This window comes from Cyprinodon tularosa, unplaced genomic scaffold (assembly GCF_016077235.1).
Source record: "Cyprinodon tularosa strain WSP-4 unplaced genomic scaffold, ASM1607723v1 ctg504, whole genome shotgun sequence".
Classification (NCBI taxonomy): domain Eukaryota; kingdom Metazoa; phylum Chordata; class Actinopteri; order Cyprinodontiformes; family Cyprinodontidae; genus Cyprinodon; species Cyprinodon tularosa.
This window is the reverse complement of record NW_024039235.1, coordinates 493,536-508,078: the sequence shown is the minus strand read 5'-3', so window position 1 is coordinate 508,078 and position 14,543 is coordinate 493,536. Positions and strand designations below refer to the sequence as shown.

At 38.3% G+C, this 14,543-nt stretch overlaps 1 protein-coding gene across 1 annotated transcript in view; it reads right to left on the bottom strand.

Moving 5' to 3' along the window:
• Positions 1 to 1,328: 1,328 nt before the first annotated feature.
• The window catches only part of LOC119795231 (protein O-mannosyl-transferase TMTC2-like), a gene marked incomplete at its 3' end in the record, with an annotated part of 48,313 nt that continues 35,098 nt past the window's right edge, over positions 1,329 to 14,543 (bottom strand). Inside the window, exon 2 of the mRNA XM_038303114.1 lies at positions 1,329 to 1,905. Coding sequence (XP_038159042.1) covers positions 1,329 to 1,905 — 577 coding nt within the window. The remainder of the gene's footprint in view (positions 1,906 to 14,543) is intronic.

The window sequence follows — 14,543 nt, the reverse complement described above, 5'->3', positions numbered from 1 at the left end:
AATACTTTATCAATCTCAAATAGTATTCAAAGGAAGGACATTTAAAGCTGAACTTTACACGTTACAAAGCGATTAGCATGTGCAAAACCAGTGGGCCGTGGCCACAAACCTTCTGTAAATATGCATATCATATTCTAAAGAGAAAACCACAAACAGGTGGAGGGTATGCAAATTAAAATACTTAAAATTCGCGAAGCAATTTTTCAAACTGCAAAGTGATAGTGGGTGCAGCAGCTTTTCCATCTATTTTTAGCACATTTGAAAGTCAGGTGCTAACCTGAACGGTCACTGTGGCCATGAAGGACGTACTGGTACAATGAGGCACAATGGAGAGAAAGGCTGTGTGCATATGAGCATATTTGAAAAAGATTACAATAAGAGAATATAACTAGTTTAAAAATGACATCTGACGAATGTATGCAGGGAATCTAATTTGCCTCATTTTCTGGTTTTGTTCAAAGATATTTGGACATTGCTTTCATTAATAATCCACAAAACTCTGTAAATAATATAGATTTATTGTGTTTATTTTTGCAAAGAAGAAACTAGGCACTCAACTTTCATATTCCCACCAGATTCTGATAAATACTACAGCTGTTCAATATAAAAAGAAATGTCATCACCTTTTTTTTTGTTCATAACGACTGACTCTACCATTTATCCTGCATATAGTTTTCTAACAAGAACATATGAGGGTTGTATCATTACATTTCCATGGTTTAACTATGAACAGTTGCTTACTTTGATGCAATTTTTTCTTTAAATAAATTCTCCTATTCTGCAAGTCTAGTGAAATATTATTCTTAAAGATATGACTTTTAAAATCTAAACCTGAAATGGTATCTGTTTTCTATTTTGTTCAAAACATTCCCATGAAGAATGTCCAGAGATTTTTCGGAAAGAGCTAATTATCCATTTGGGAGCAGAAAAAAAAAAAAAAACAGGGCTGGCTCTACAGAAAGGGTGAGCTAATGCGATGATCTATGTAACAAACATCCATATGGGATGCATGTCTCTTATGTGAAAACATATATGTTAGAATTCAAAAATATTTTCATCTCATATGATCCATCAGAAAGTAATGCAGAGGTGATCTGTCTATAAAGAACCACTGCTGTTTTGCTGGTTCAACTTTGTTTGTTTTCTATGCACAATATGTTCCTCATCAAACGCAACCTACAGCAGTCAGCCCTGAATGACTCAGCTGCTTATAGTGACAAATGTTTTCCAGTTTAAAGTTTACTTAATAGCAAACAGCATGCCTGTGTACCACAAACACACCTCTGAAAGCATTTGGCTTATTTTTGGTGAAAGAGAAAACAGTTTACCTTGTAAAGCACCATGATGATATGTCGTAGTTTGAGTCTATGGAAAACACAGACGTCGTACATTGCTGACACAGCCAAAACGGTCACTCCCAGCTCCTTCCACAGCATGCTGCAAGCAGCGCAGGCCAAGCTGCTCAGGAGCCATGCAGCAAGCCGCAACGAGCCAGCGTGGCCCCGCAGCCGACAGTGATGTATATAACACAACAAGGACAGCAGGAAGAAAAGGGCGGCCCCTTCGTCGGCTCGTCCGACTACACCTGCCACCGCTTCGGTGTGAATAGGATGAGAAGCGAACAGCAGACCAGCCAGTAGGCTCCACAGTCCTCCTCCAAGCAGCAGTCGAGCCAGTGAGGTAAACAGGATGGAAACAACTCCATGGAGGGCGACGTTGACTAAGTGGTAACCCCAAGGGTCCAGCCCACCCACAGCATAGTTGAGGCGGAAGGAGAGGGTGCAGAGGGGTCTGTAGGACTTATGGCTACCACTGTGTGTGAGTAAGGTACCCCAGAAGTCATCGTAAAAGATGTTTATCCAGGATGTCTCTGGAAGTAGGTCTTGATTGGTCTTGATGGCGCGGCTGTAAAAAACAGAAGTAAGGAAGAGTGTTAATATGAGGCTTAAATCAATACTTAAACGCTTCCATGAAGTGACACTGATTCACTACCCGACCATCTAGCTGCCTATTTGAATTAAACATAAAAAATGTTTAAAGTTCACAAATATGATGCGCTGCTATTCAAACTGTGCATCTAAGCAGAAAAGTCGCTTACAGTATCAGTCTGAAAAAATGGTCACTTGGCAACCATCCATGTTACCACATAAATGGTAAATGGCCTGTACTTATAAAGTACTTTTTCAAGTCACGCTACTGAATGTAGCGCTTTACGCTACATTCAGTCATCCATTCTACAAACTATAAAATAGCCACAGCTGCCCACTGGGGCTCACTGACAGAAGCTAGGCTGTCGTACACTGGCGCCACCGGGCCCTCTGACCACAATCAGTAAGCGGGTGAAGTGTCTTGCCTAAGGATACAATGACACTGAAAGCCGGAGCTGGGGCTTGAAACATCAACCCTTCGATTTCAGGGCAAACTCCTACATCCGACGCCACTGTCTTTCACCATTTGTTCTTGAATTGAGGAGGTAAGTGAGACACTTTGCCAATGGAACGAGACAATTTACATTTAAAATAAGAAAACAACAATTGTATTGTCTTCTTTCAAGTGCATATTATCCAATTATCTTATTATAAGATAAAAAAAAAACTTTATGTTATTTAGCTGTTATGCTATTTCGAGATCGTTTTTGCAGTGCAACTGCTGTTTTTGTTATGATAGCCACACCATAATAATCACCTAAATTACAGTAAGATACCAAAAATCCAGTATAAAATGCTAGCTTTTAATTTTTTTTTAATGTTTATCTTATGTTTATGTTTTCAACATGACCTCTCTCTCTGACCGAGACTGACATCTAATCTGGTCCGAGAAGAATAAATTTATGTTCTGACCAAAGATCCAAGTTTCCTTTAAATATACAGAACAGCTCCACACCAACAGTTATGAGTACCCACATTAAGGGGATGGTCATTTAGAAAGAGGATTGTTTCCTTCTCGTTTGCTCCTGTTGTCAGGATCTGGGCTGGAAGGGCAAAGCATTAGATGTATCCATGTTTAGAGGTAATTAAGAACCACAAATGTGGGACTTAGGTTTCATTTTAAAAACACCAGTAATCACTAAGAGGAAGTTTTGGAGTTCTCCTTTGTCAGAGAAGAGCCTGCGTGACCTAACCCAACGCTGCTTCATCAGCCACAAGCTGTTTGTGTCAGTGGCTGCTGGGACTAGGGCAGGGGTTGAGGAAGGAGGGAGAGGAAGGTCTGCATCTCTCCAGGGGTCCTCACAGATACGGTAAAGCCTTTCAATGTTTCCCTGTTTCACTACAAGGTCTCTGACAGGGCAGCACGCCTATGATGCTTTTCTTTCAGACAATGATGGCCACAATTTGCTTAATGAGCCCCCCTTTGAGAAAAACGCCTAGCAAAAGCAGAGCGGAGGTGTTGTAATTGCAAGTTTGATAAATGACACCTGACAAGTGATAACAAACCGTGCGTACAAGGTTGTAATCTCCTGGCGGTAGTCACAATTTACACACATAGTTAGCCCGGGGAGAAATGTGTGGAGAAAAGGAGGAAGAAGGCCTGTTGATCATGCAAGCCTGCACATTTTCATTATTTGGGATAAAAAAAATTAAAAAATAAACTATTCTACATAAGAAAATTAAAGTTAAAGAACAACTAACCCCCAATATGGCTACTTAACTGCATACATGGATGCTGTGCCGTCCTTTCTACATGCACTGGATACTATGATTGTATTATTATCATTTTGACAATTTCTAGAACAGTTGATAAAATCCTGCATTTGGCATCTAAAACCACCTGTGTGGCGCCCTACTCTTATCAAATTAGTGTACTGCATTGAAACCATTTTCAGCCATTGGTGTTACTGGCTTAAAAGATATTGTGACATCAGTAGCCTTGTCCCTGTAGAGCAGGGGTCATCAATGTGGGGGTATGTTAGCATCCAATCAAGGCTTTAAAAGCCTGCCTTAAACTCAACGGCTCCATTGCCGTTGAGTTTAAGTTAAAATATCCAGCCATCTTTGAACATTAATTTATGTTATTTAGCATTATTTACCTCACCAGACCATGACCAGCACTCATCCCCTACACTTTCACTGGTTTCCTAAATATAGCGATACAAGGAAGTTCAGTCAAGCACTGACTGTTCATCCAGATCCCATTCGGCAGATTCTAGTCCTGAAGAATCATCCCATCATTTGCGTGTTGGTTTAATATAGAACTAACTAGTGTGAGATGTAATTAAACTTTCTTTAAGAGGAACCTTGTCTTATATACAATTTGAAACTGAATTTGTCCAAAGATGAAAAGAGCATTAATCTCCCAAACACAGTTTTTCCTCTGTGCAGGATGGCTGTGCCCTGCGAGTCTGCAGCGTGCCCCCTAAAATCCTGGTTTGCTTTGGCAGGAGGCTCCACATGTTGCTGCTCCTGCAAGCTGTTTTTTTCTGGTGATTTGTTTCCCTTTTTTTTTATGCATGCTGAAACTACAGAAATAAAACCGACAGCAGAGCAGAGGCAATCTCTTTAGAGTCACTGGAAAAATGAAAAACGTTGGGAAAAAAATTCAAAGCTCTAAAAGGATGGCCCCCATCCTAACATTTTAAAGAGCAAAAAAACAAACAAATAAATTTGATTCTGGACCCCTTTAAAAGGCCCTAGTATTGAGATCACGCAATGCTGTCTTCCCACAGGTCAAAATGTATTATTTAATCAATAATAAAATGCCAACCTCTTTGCTGTTAAGCATCAAAGACATCACAATGCAGAAGAAACTGTGTATTCTCTTTAGACTTAGACAAACTTTAATGTCATCTTGTATACACAGTGTATACAAAACAAAATTTCTATGCATACAGCTTTTCAAAAGTGAATGAGCAGCTTTACAGTGAAATTAACATTCCCATTTATAAAGTGCAGCAGTGATCAAAATGTAAACGGTGTAGGAGAAAAATAAATCTATTGGATTAGGACCTATAGCCTGGGAATTAGAATTTGAGGCTCTTCTGTTTATCAGTCATAAAACCTAACTGCACTTGATTTGCCATAATTCATCTTCTGCTAACATGTTACACTGTTTTTATGGAAGAAAATATTCAACTGGAGTGAATTAAGTCTTTAAAGCATTGAAGCGGAGTAGTGTGAAAGATATCTGCCCTGAAGCAGAGATTCTCGACCACAGATAGCAGCATTTATCAAATCATAAAATTAGATGAAATACTAGAAGTTGCAGAAACGGTACCTATAATGATAGATTGAAAACAGTAAATGCTACCAGCCAGCAGGAAGCCTGAGAGAGAGAACCGTAACAATCAGCAGGAAGATGATGAAACTGTCAGGCACATCAGCACACATGTGATTAGGTTTCTCCACTTTCTCTGGTCAGAATGATGAAGGTGGAGTAGCTGAGCCCTCCGCTTCATCCCTCAGTCATGCCTTTCATTCGTCTCAGCCTATTTGTCAAGTGAGATCTTTATTTCAATACAGGAAGCTCTTATAGAAGGCTTTAATGTTTCCTCAACATCTCAAAATATTTTGGACTTAACTTTCCTGACTTTCCCATCGCCTAAATTTGTGAACTCAATAAAGTTAGAGAAATTATTTATGCTTAAAAACCACAGCAGACTCATCTGGCAGCAAAACTTAAAATCGCCTTTGTGAGGTTGTCAGAAGCCAAGGAGTTCTTAGAACCTGGCATTATGAGCCATCACGCACACTTTTCACCCCCTGGACTTTATTCTGCTCAGACATAAGCAGCACCTGACAGACTGTGGTTAACGGCCAGCGTACCAGAATAAAACTGAAAAGACAATATAAGTTTTCATTCAGCAGATGAAACTTTGTATTTAGTCCTTTGTATTTAACCCACAGCAGGTATTCCATACAACTCTCCTAAATCTATGGAAAAATCATTGATTCATGTCGATATTCATCATGATCATTAACAACTTGTAGTCTAATACCAGAGAAGAGGCCAGCTTGGGAGGAAGGCCGAGTCTGTTTCTGGCCTGGCTCAGTTTCTAAGCAGAACTGGCAGCAGGAAGGACCTCTCAGTGGACTAAGAGTCTTTTCCAGCCGGGAGCACATTCTTCCCTAAAACCAATCCCCAGGAGGGTAAAAAAGATCTTGTGGCCTTCTAAGGAAGCAACTAAAAAACTTTTTTCTTCTCTTATTACTTTTTCCTGAAGCTTCACTTCAAGGCTGCGACCATCGGTGCCTCTGCCACATGTCTGGATTTCATTCATGAGTTGCAGTCTCTCTTTCCTGCTCTGCTTGTCACATTGATGGACGAAGCGGAAAGTGAAGGGAACATTTTTTGAGTGGTGTATGTGCAGTTTGGGTTATTTAAGTAAACGTTCACATACTGATCAAGCACTGTGTACTAAAGACTGGGAAGTGTCTTTGTTCTTAATAAAAGAATAAATATAACAACTTTTCAGGTTTCTTTCAGAAAAGTCAAAAGAAAAACTTAAAAAGGATCTAAACAGTTTCATTAAAAAACAGTGGGATATTTAAAATTATGTTTACTCTAGAGAGAGAGAAGTTGCACTTGGCATAAACACAGAGTGAGAAGGGAAGTTAAAACAAGAAATAATTAAGCTGATAAGAGCACGAAACAAAGTATCAAGACCAACTTAAAGCTTCAATTTCCCCCCAAGCAGAGAAGGTGATCTACACTGAAATAAGCAAAACCTGTCCAACAGATGCATATCACCATGGCTCAGTCAGAGAAGATTGAAGTTCAGGTTTAGTTTTAGCAGTAAAAAATATTGCAAGAACAGCTAGTGTGTTAGTGTCACTATATGCAGCGTTTTTCTGGGTTTACATTCACATCCATCATTCAGTACAGGAACATCAATCGAATACCTGAAACACTGCATTCATTCATTTGGAAATGGAAGATGCACAGAGGCACTTTGTGAGAGGAACAATGCTAGACCAAATTAGAGAGATGCAAATTTTAATAATATTGACCACATATCCTCAGGACAGCCATAAAACTGTTTCTTTATTAGACAAAACAATTAAGAATGATCACCAAGCAGACAGATTTATGAAGGGCAGGTTAAACCAGTTAGCCTGACCATTACAGTACAGACATTACTGCTCTCATCATTCCAGCAAAAACCATTTAAAAGAAGCAAGTACCAGTCAACAAGACCAAATAATTGTTATTAATTATAAATTGCTCATAAAAGCTAGAGGGTACCAACCCACCAACCAGGAAGCAATATTTTATTCTACAAACACATCACACAATTTGTTACATGCACACCATAGGTAAAGACTTTTCATTATGAGACGTATTATAGCATTCACTGAATCCTGCAATAGTGATAACTCACATACACACATTTTCATGCAGATATTAAGTAATTTTGGAAAATCTCTCAATTACATGAGGTCTGTTTTGATTTAATGGACAGTTTGGCAGACAAATGTTTGGTTTCTTTTTCCTAAATTGCTAAGCTGCAGATTCAAGTCAGACAAGCATTGGGATTGACATGTTGTGGTGTTAACTAGTAGGAACACAATCAATAATAACACATTTTAATTAATTTTTCAAATTCAACCACTTCAGTAATATGTTCAGGAACAGATCGAACAGTACTATGTCTGGCTCACTAAAGGTTAAGAGAAGGTGAGAGATACAGTAACAGGAAGGCTGGAAAACACAGAAAAGTATCCCATTTATTCTTTTGAACATTCAACTTTTGTCTCTTGTAAACCCTTTTGGATGTTGGTGGCTTTCTTTTTCAAATCCTAGAGTTAAAGTGTAGGACCTACAGTCTCTGAAATATGGACTGTTTTAATTCTAGTTGCTGAGAACAAACCTTTTTCCTTTTTTTCTTTTCATTAAACCTTTTTTCAATGTTGTTTATATACTATTTACCTTCTCTAAAGCTCTAAAAGAGCAATTACAATAAGCTCAAATCTGTATTGGGATGTCAAGGATTTAAAACATGCAACTAATCTTGAGTTGTTGCTGTTTAGCTGCTGCAGAATATCTGATTTAAAAATTATCAAAATAGATAAAGAAGTTTGCATTTAGCATTGCCAAAACAACCATGGATTTAAGATAAATCTTAATAATAACCTATAATTCCCCAACCATTATTACAGAGATCTTATAGCAAAAAGAATTCAATGATTACATGTCAACCTTTTAGGACTAATGGGTACTGCTGAATGTCTAATCAACAATAACATAATGATATCCCAAACAGCAAAACATGTTTCTAGGAAAATTATTATCAAAATGGATAATTCAACCAAGCCAGATTTTATTAAATAAACGCCACATTCCAATTTGAAAGAACAAGGTTTTTGTTCTCTGACCATTTCGAGCACGTTTGTTTGTTTCCTCCCAGCCTGACCCATGTCTAATGCTGAGGCAGTCACGCAGGCCTGCTTGGAGGGAGCCACTCTAAAACACTTCTTCTCACAACAGGTGGCTTTTGTCACACTCTGACCTTTCTGGCCACATGGTAATAAATTTGTTTGATTTGTTCCTCCTCTTGTGCTCAGGATGCTTCTCTTCACACGGAGAGAGGGAGATCAAGCAAGGGGAGGAAACTCTAACAGAGCTTGTGTTTGTGTTTCATTCAAGACCCATCCAGCCTTCCATACTGCAGCGCTGGTTAAACATTCTAGTTTGGGTTCAGAGGATTTTGACCTATGATGAGGTCTAAGAAGACCTGCATTAGATAGATGGACCTGTGGCTTGAGATGAAAAAAGCTTGAGTAAACCAAAGATAATACTGCATGCCTGGGGGAGAGACATAATGCACAAGCATATGCCTTGCTTTTTATTTTCACTACCTAAACCTATTTGCAAGGAAAGGGTTTATGAGTCATATCAGCCCAGAAGCTTAAGCCTGAGGTATCAGACATCACTGCAAAGGCCTCCCCTCACTAAGGTTTATTACAGGGGAGTTAAAGTGCAGGAAGGACCTTTAAGGGTGCCAGTAGTGCAAAGGGGAGAAGACGTCTTCAATATCCGTAACATCCTATAGCTTCTCTATTTGAAACAGATGTGTTTTAACCTGTTATATTTACTGCAATGTGAAGGCTCACATACTGGTGCACTTTTCAAACCACTGCTACAGTTTAATGATTGGTTCATGAAAAACCACAGAAACTCCTGGAGTGACCAGAGTTGTCTGCAGATTAGCAGCGCAACAAGTAGCAGAGCACCACATGGCTATTTAAAACATAGCTACAACATAATCAATGAAAAGATGAACGGTGTAATAATTAATACTGAATTCAATTGGTGGTATTTAGTGTCTACAGCTCTAAATATGTTTATATATATATATATATATATATATATATATATATATATATATATATATATATATATATATATATATATATATATATATATATATATATATACACACACATGTTTTCAGTATCTCTAAACACCTACAGGAAAATGTCAGAGTTTTCACACTAAGACCCTTTTCTTATAGAAGTCCACTATGACAGCCACATGAGCAGTAGGTGTCACTTCCAGTTTTGAACTTGTTTTACCTTCAGACCTTCAAAAGTATTAGCATTCTGATTTACATTTTGTTGGTCTCACTTTCAAAAAAAAGGGCAAATCAGAGCTGCTGCAGAGAGAGAAACTTAGTTTAGGACTAAGTTTCTCTCTCTGCAGCTCATATTTCCTGGGGGGTACATCTGTGCTGCAGAGAGAAACTTAAAACCCAAACTGGAGATTATCTAAGGTAAATGTTTTATTATGGTAAAATATAATGAAAGATCAAGCGTGCCGTTGTCTGCCATTCAGTAAATAATGTTTTTGTGTTCCTCTAAGCCAGGAAAACAGCTAAAAAAGAAAAGAGAAAAACAAACAATTAACCTAAACATCTCCAGTACAGCTAGCCTTTGCGTGAGAGACTAATGTCTCATAAACCTATAAACAAATCCGGGAGGAGAACAAATAGCCTCTTACATGTTTTTAAATGCTTTGTCTTCCACATGTTGTTCATTTGCATTTTTGCAAAGGAGCTCATTAACGCATTTAACAATTTACAGCCACCAAATCACACAAACCGCACCACCCCCGTAACCATGGGTTCTGCTTTTTACAGACTTTGAATTTCTTCACTGTTTTCCATTTAGTGAGGCAGAATCACAGGTCCACTCCAGTAAACACACACTGGTCTGACATAAGAGGACTCCATGTGTTCAGAGGCTTCCTGGTGAGTTGTGAACAATTTACTTTTGTTACTCACAGTTAGCCTGTTTTAATCAAATGCCTACCTTTTGTTAGTAATTCTAGGCAAGCATGTTGATACTACACAGCATTAGAAAATTGACAAATACCACCCTGAACAGTCTATATGAAATGCGTTGCCTATCCATACTATTACTAAGAAATCATTACTCTACTGTATATGTAACACAAAAAGATACTTGTGTGAAAATCAACTCGGGGAAGAAAAGCCTAGTTGTGCAACTTATGTCCTGCAGTCAGAAACTAGAAGCAAAGTATTCTGTGATAACTTCTATATTTTGAGGATAAAGAGGGAAGTTTGCAAGTCTGAGACGCTCTCTATTGTGAAATAGAGGGCAGGCAGCATCATGCTGTGGGGCATTTTTGCTGGTGAACTTCACAAAAAAGATAGCATAAAGGGAAGAAAACTATATGGAAATGTTGAAATATTTGACATCAACTAGGAAATAATAACATAATACAAAGGGGTCTTTAAAATGAACAATAGACATGTTTCAATCAATAGTCTTTTGTGTTTATTTTGAAGTATCATATCAGAAGAGCTTGATGAAAACAGTGAAATTTAAATCAGCTAACTAAATTTCGCTATAGTACCTATAGTACCTCCAGGATATCCTGGGTTATCACCTGGGCCTGCTCCCGGGCGACGTCCCTGGAACATCTCCTTAGGGAGGCATCCAGAGGAATTACAAAAAGATGTCCGAACCACTTCAGCTGGCTTCTTTGGATGTGAAGGAGAAGCGGTTCTACTCCGAGCCTGTCCCAAATTATCAAGGTCTTCTCCCTCTCTCTAAGGCAGAGCCCAGCCACCCTGTGGAGGAAGCTCATTTTGGGAGCTTTTATTAATTTAAAACAACCGAATCACAACCATTACTCGTATTCGATCATGATCCAGATTTCATGATCATAGGTGAGGGTAGGCACCTAGACCAACCGGTAAATCGAGAGCTTTGCCTTTTCAATCAGCTTCATCTTCACCACGATAGACCAGTGACACGTCTGCATAATTGCAATTTTCCGCTCCATTCTCCCCTCACTCATGAACAGGACCCCAAGATATTTGACCTCCCTCACTTGATGTAGGAACTTTCTTCCAACTTGGAGAAGAAAATGTTATTCATGTTCTATTAAACTCTCAGTGAAGAGGGAATTGAAATGTCAACAGAAAATGTCAACAGAACTTACAAAATCTTAGTAAGTTGATGCTGCTGCTTTCTAGGAGCCTTGATTGGCTATTACAATGATCAAAAACAGAGCACGTGCTTCTAGTAATCAATGTGTGTCATGATGCTGAAACTTACAGTAGCTAAATGAAATTAACTGACACAGAGCATGAAATTGTTTGACTGTACAAACTGTACAGGCTGGACCTTATTTACATCACCACCATTATTCACTTGAACTGTTTCTCACAATAAGTGGATTCTCATCACATTATGAGTACAGGCCATTTACCTTTTATGGTCATCCTTTTACTGTGATGACCATGAAATTGGAAAAAAGGGGAAAACCAGGAGTTTTAAGTGGACAGAAGAGCACTGTTGGCGAAGCTTGTGCAATTGGCCAAAATTTTATCAAACTACTGGAAGAAGGTTGTGAGGGGAAACCCAAATGGTTTGACCCCTAGTTCGCAGGGGGATTCTGCCAGATAATGAGGAAATCGGTTTACAACATTATCTTTACTTAATCCGTTTTAAGTAAACAAAAATGTTCAGGTAATCCTAACTGACAGAAACAGAAAGGGTTTAGTGTCATCTAATGTCATATTAGGGGGAAAAAGGTTATATATACAAAAGTACACAAATATCTGCATCTAATGAATTTGTTAAGGGTAGTGGGCCTTAAAATGGAAAAAAAAAAGATAAAAAATACATCCTCCTTTAACAGTAGGTTTTCCTCTCTCGTTGTCCTTGTGTTTCCTCTGTAATGTATTCTCCACTCTGTCTCTGTCTCTGAACCACAAAGGTCTCCCTTTTTTCCTAATCTTTTTTCCTTTAAAGCTATAACATTCAAAGGCAATTTTCCTCTGTTCCTATTGTTGGAATAAATTAAACTCTGCACCAAGATGCAGCAATGTACTGCAGTCAGCGGTATTGGATTTTCCAAAAAACCCTAATTTAACACAGACAATCCTGAGCCTTAAAAAAACACAATCTAAAAAGGTCCAGAAATGAAAAGAACCACCAGCAACAAAGTATTCTTTCATCTTGATGAGCCTGTATCATTCCAATTACATTGGAAAAAGACTCCATTTGATAAAGAAAAAAAAATCATCATACTATGTGGATCTCCTCATCTACAAGTAGGTATCACACAACAGTAATCTAATCAACTAATAATGCAGTTTTGATGTTTGAACAGAAAGTAGCTTGTTTTCTTGCCTGTTAATATCTAAAGGACTTGTGTCCAGTATCTATAAGGAAGTCAGCCAAATTGAATTTGTCTTCAAAGTGAAACATCTGATTTTTTTGTCCCAAATTCCTATCCAAATTTAGTCACTACCCTTAACTACCCTTTTCATTATGAATTAATATTTCGGCTAATAATATATTTCTATATTTTGTATTAAATGTCAACTGTGTGTACTGTGAGCAGATAAAACCGTTGTTCTCCTGCTTATTTCATGCACTTGAATTACTTTTAAAAAATCTGTATATCCTGTTAAAGCAGACTTTGCAGAGATGGGCACATGGTACAGACACACAGGAAGCTGTGGCAGACAGAACAGCCTGTCTTCCACTGTGAATTTGATTTTAACAGGGGAAAAAAATGGAAAATCCGGATTTCTTATATCAAGTGAGGAATGTGCATAGTCTATTGTGCTGTAACCACTCTGGTTCCTTATCTGCCAAAGCCTTAAAACAGACGTTAAATGGTCAGAATGACAAAAATGTTTTTATAAAGCAGCGATCTATTTAATCCTTTGTATAACTTGCTACTAATAAATGGTCAAAAAAGTAGAATGTTTTTAAAACCAGATCCCCAGCCATTAACATTTAGGTGCTTCTGGAGCTGGAATCAAACAGAATCAAACCAATTATTGTTTTACACCTACAGCTAACTCGAAAATTTTTTTGGACTTTTTCGTAAAATGATGACCTGAATGGATGAGAGAGGAAGAGAGAAAAAAACAGGTTTCTGTTCAGGCTAACCCAGGGGTAGCTGCTACCCTTTGATGCTTTCCTATGCTGTATTCCTGAATGGCTGCTGAGAAACAAAGCACTCTGTGGGGAAGACTTCTATTCATTACTTGAACAGAATATGCCCAACAACATGTATATTACACTTTATTTAAAGATTAAGGGGAATTGGATGAAACTAAGTAACACAGTTTCTAATAATAAATCAGCAAAGGAAAACATTTCCTATTGAAATATTACAGAGAATTTCTTGAAAATTGTTTTGACAGACATCTTGTATCTACAGACATCTTGTATCTAAAATACTAACAAAGTGTCAGGTTGTTACCAGTACCACAGCTTTTGTAGAGGTTATACAGGCTCCAAGGTTAAACCTCAACAATGTGTGTGAGAAATAAAAAAATGAAATATTTAATGGAAATATAAGACTTTCAAGAAACCTTTTATAGATAATGCATTTACAATAGATAATAGGACACAGACACCCTCTTTTGCCTTTCTAATCTACTGAAGTTCAACATATTAAGTAAATTCTATTTAAAAAGAAAAAAAGTCAAAGAACTAAATTAAACTAAATAAAAATAACTGAATAAAAAAAATGTTGCTAGGCTATGTTTTACCAAACAAATAATCCGCATTATCAACCAAGCTCAATACGCTACCGCTGAAATCATTAGCAAAACCTGGAGAGGCCCATAGAACCACAAGTGTCTACACTTTGTTCTTTACTTTGGGACATTCAGGCCAAGAGAAAGAAATGCATTCATTACATTTCTAGAATACTTGTTGGTGGTATATTGTAGGTGGAGTGAACAAAGCTTAGAGAGTGGATGTAGAGGCACCAGACCCCAGATAGCCTGACAAAGGGCCCAGAGGGGTTCAGGCTTCGTGAAAGCCGGCAAACAAAAGATTCTGAGGTGTTCTTTATTGGCTGGTTAAAGGAGGCAGTGTGGGGGACTCCACAGCCTGAGCCCGCTGACCGATACTCCGGGTTTTGGTGAGCCACTGGAGTATGACCATGTGTGGTCCATAATCAAACCCAACAAGCAGTGGAAACCACGCCCCCCTCAATAGGAGGACGGATGCCCTCTTGCTGACTGCTCTGCAACCTGGTAAGAAAAGGCCAAGAAAAAGAAAACCCTCCCCCTTCTTTCGGAGATGTTCATTGAAAAGGTCACAGAAGCA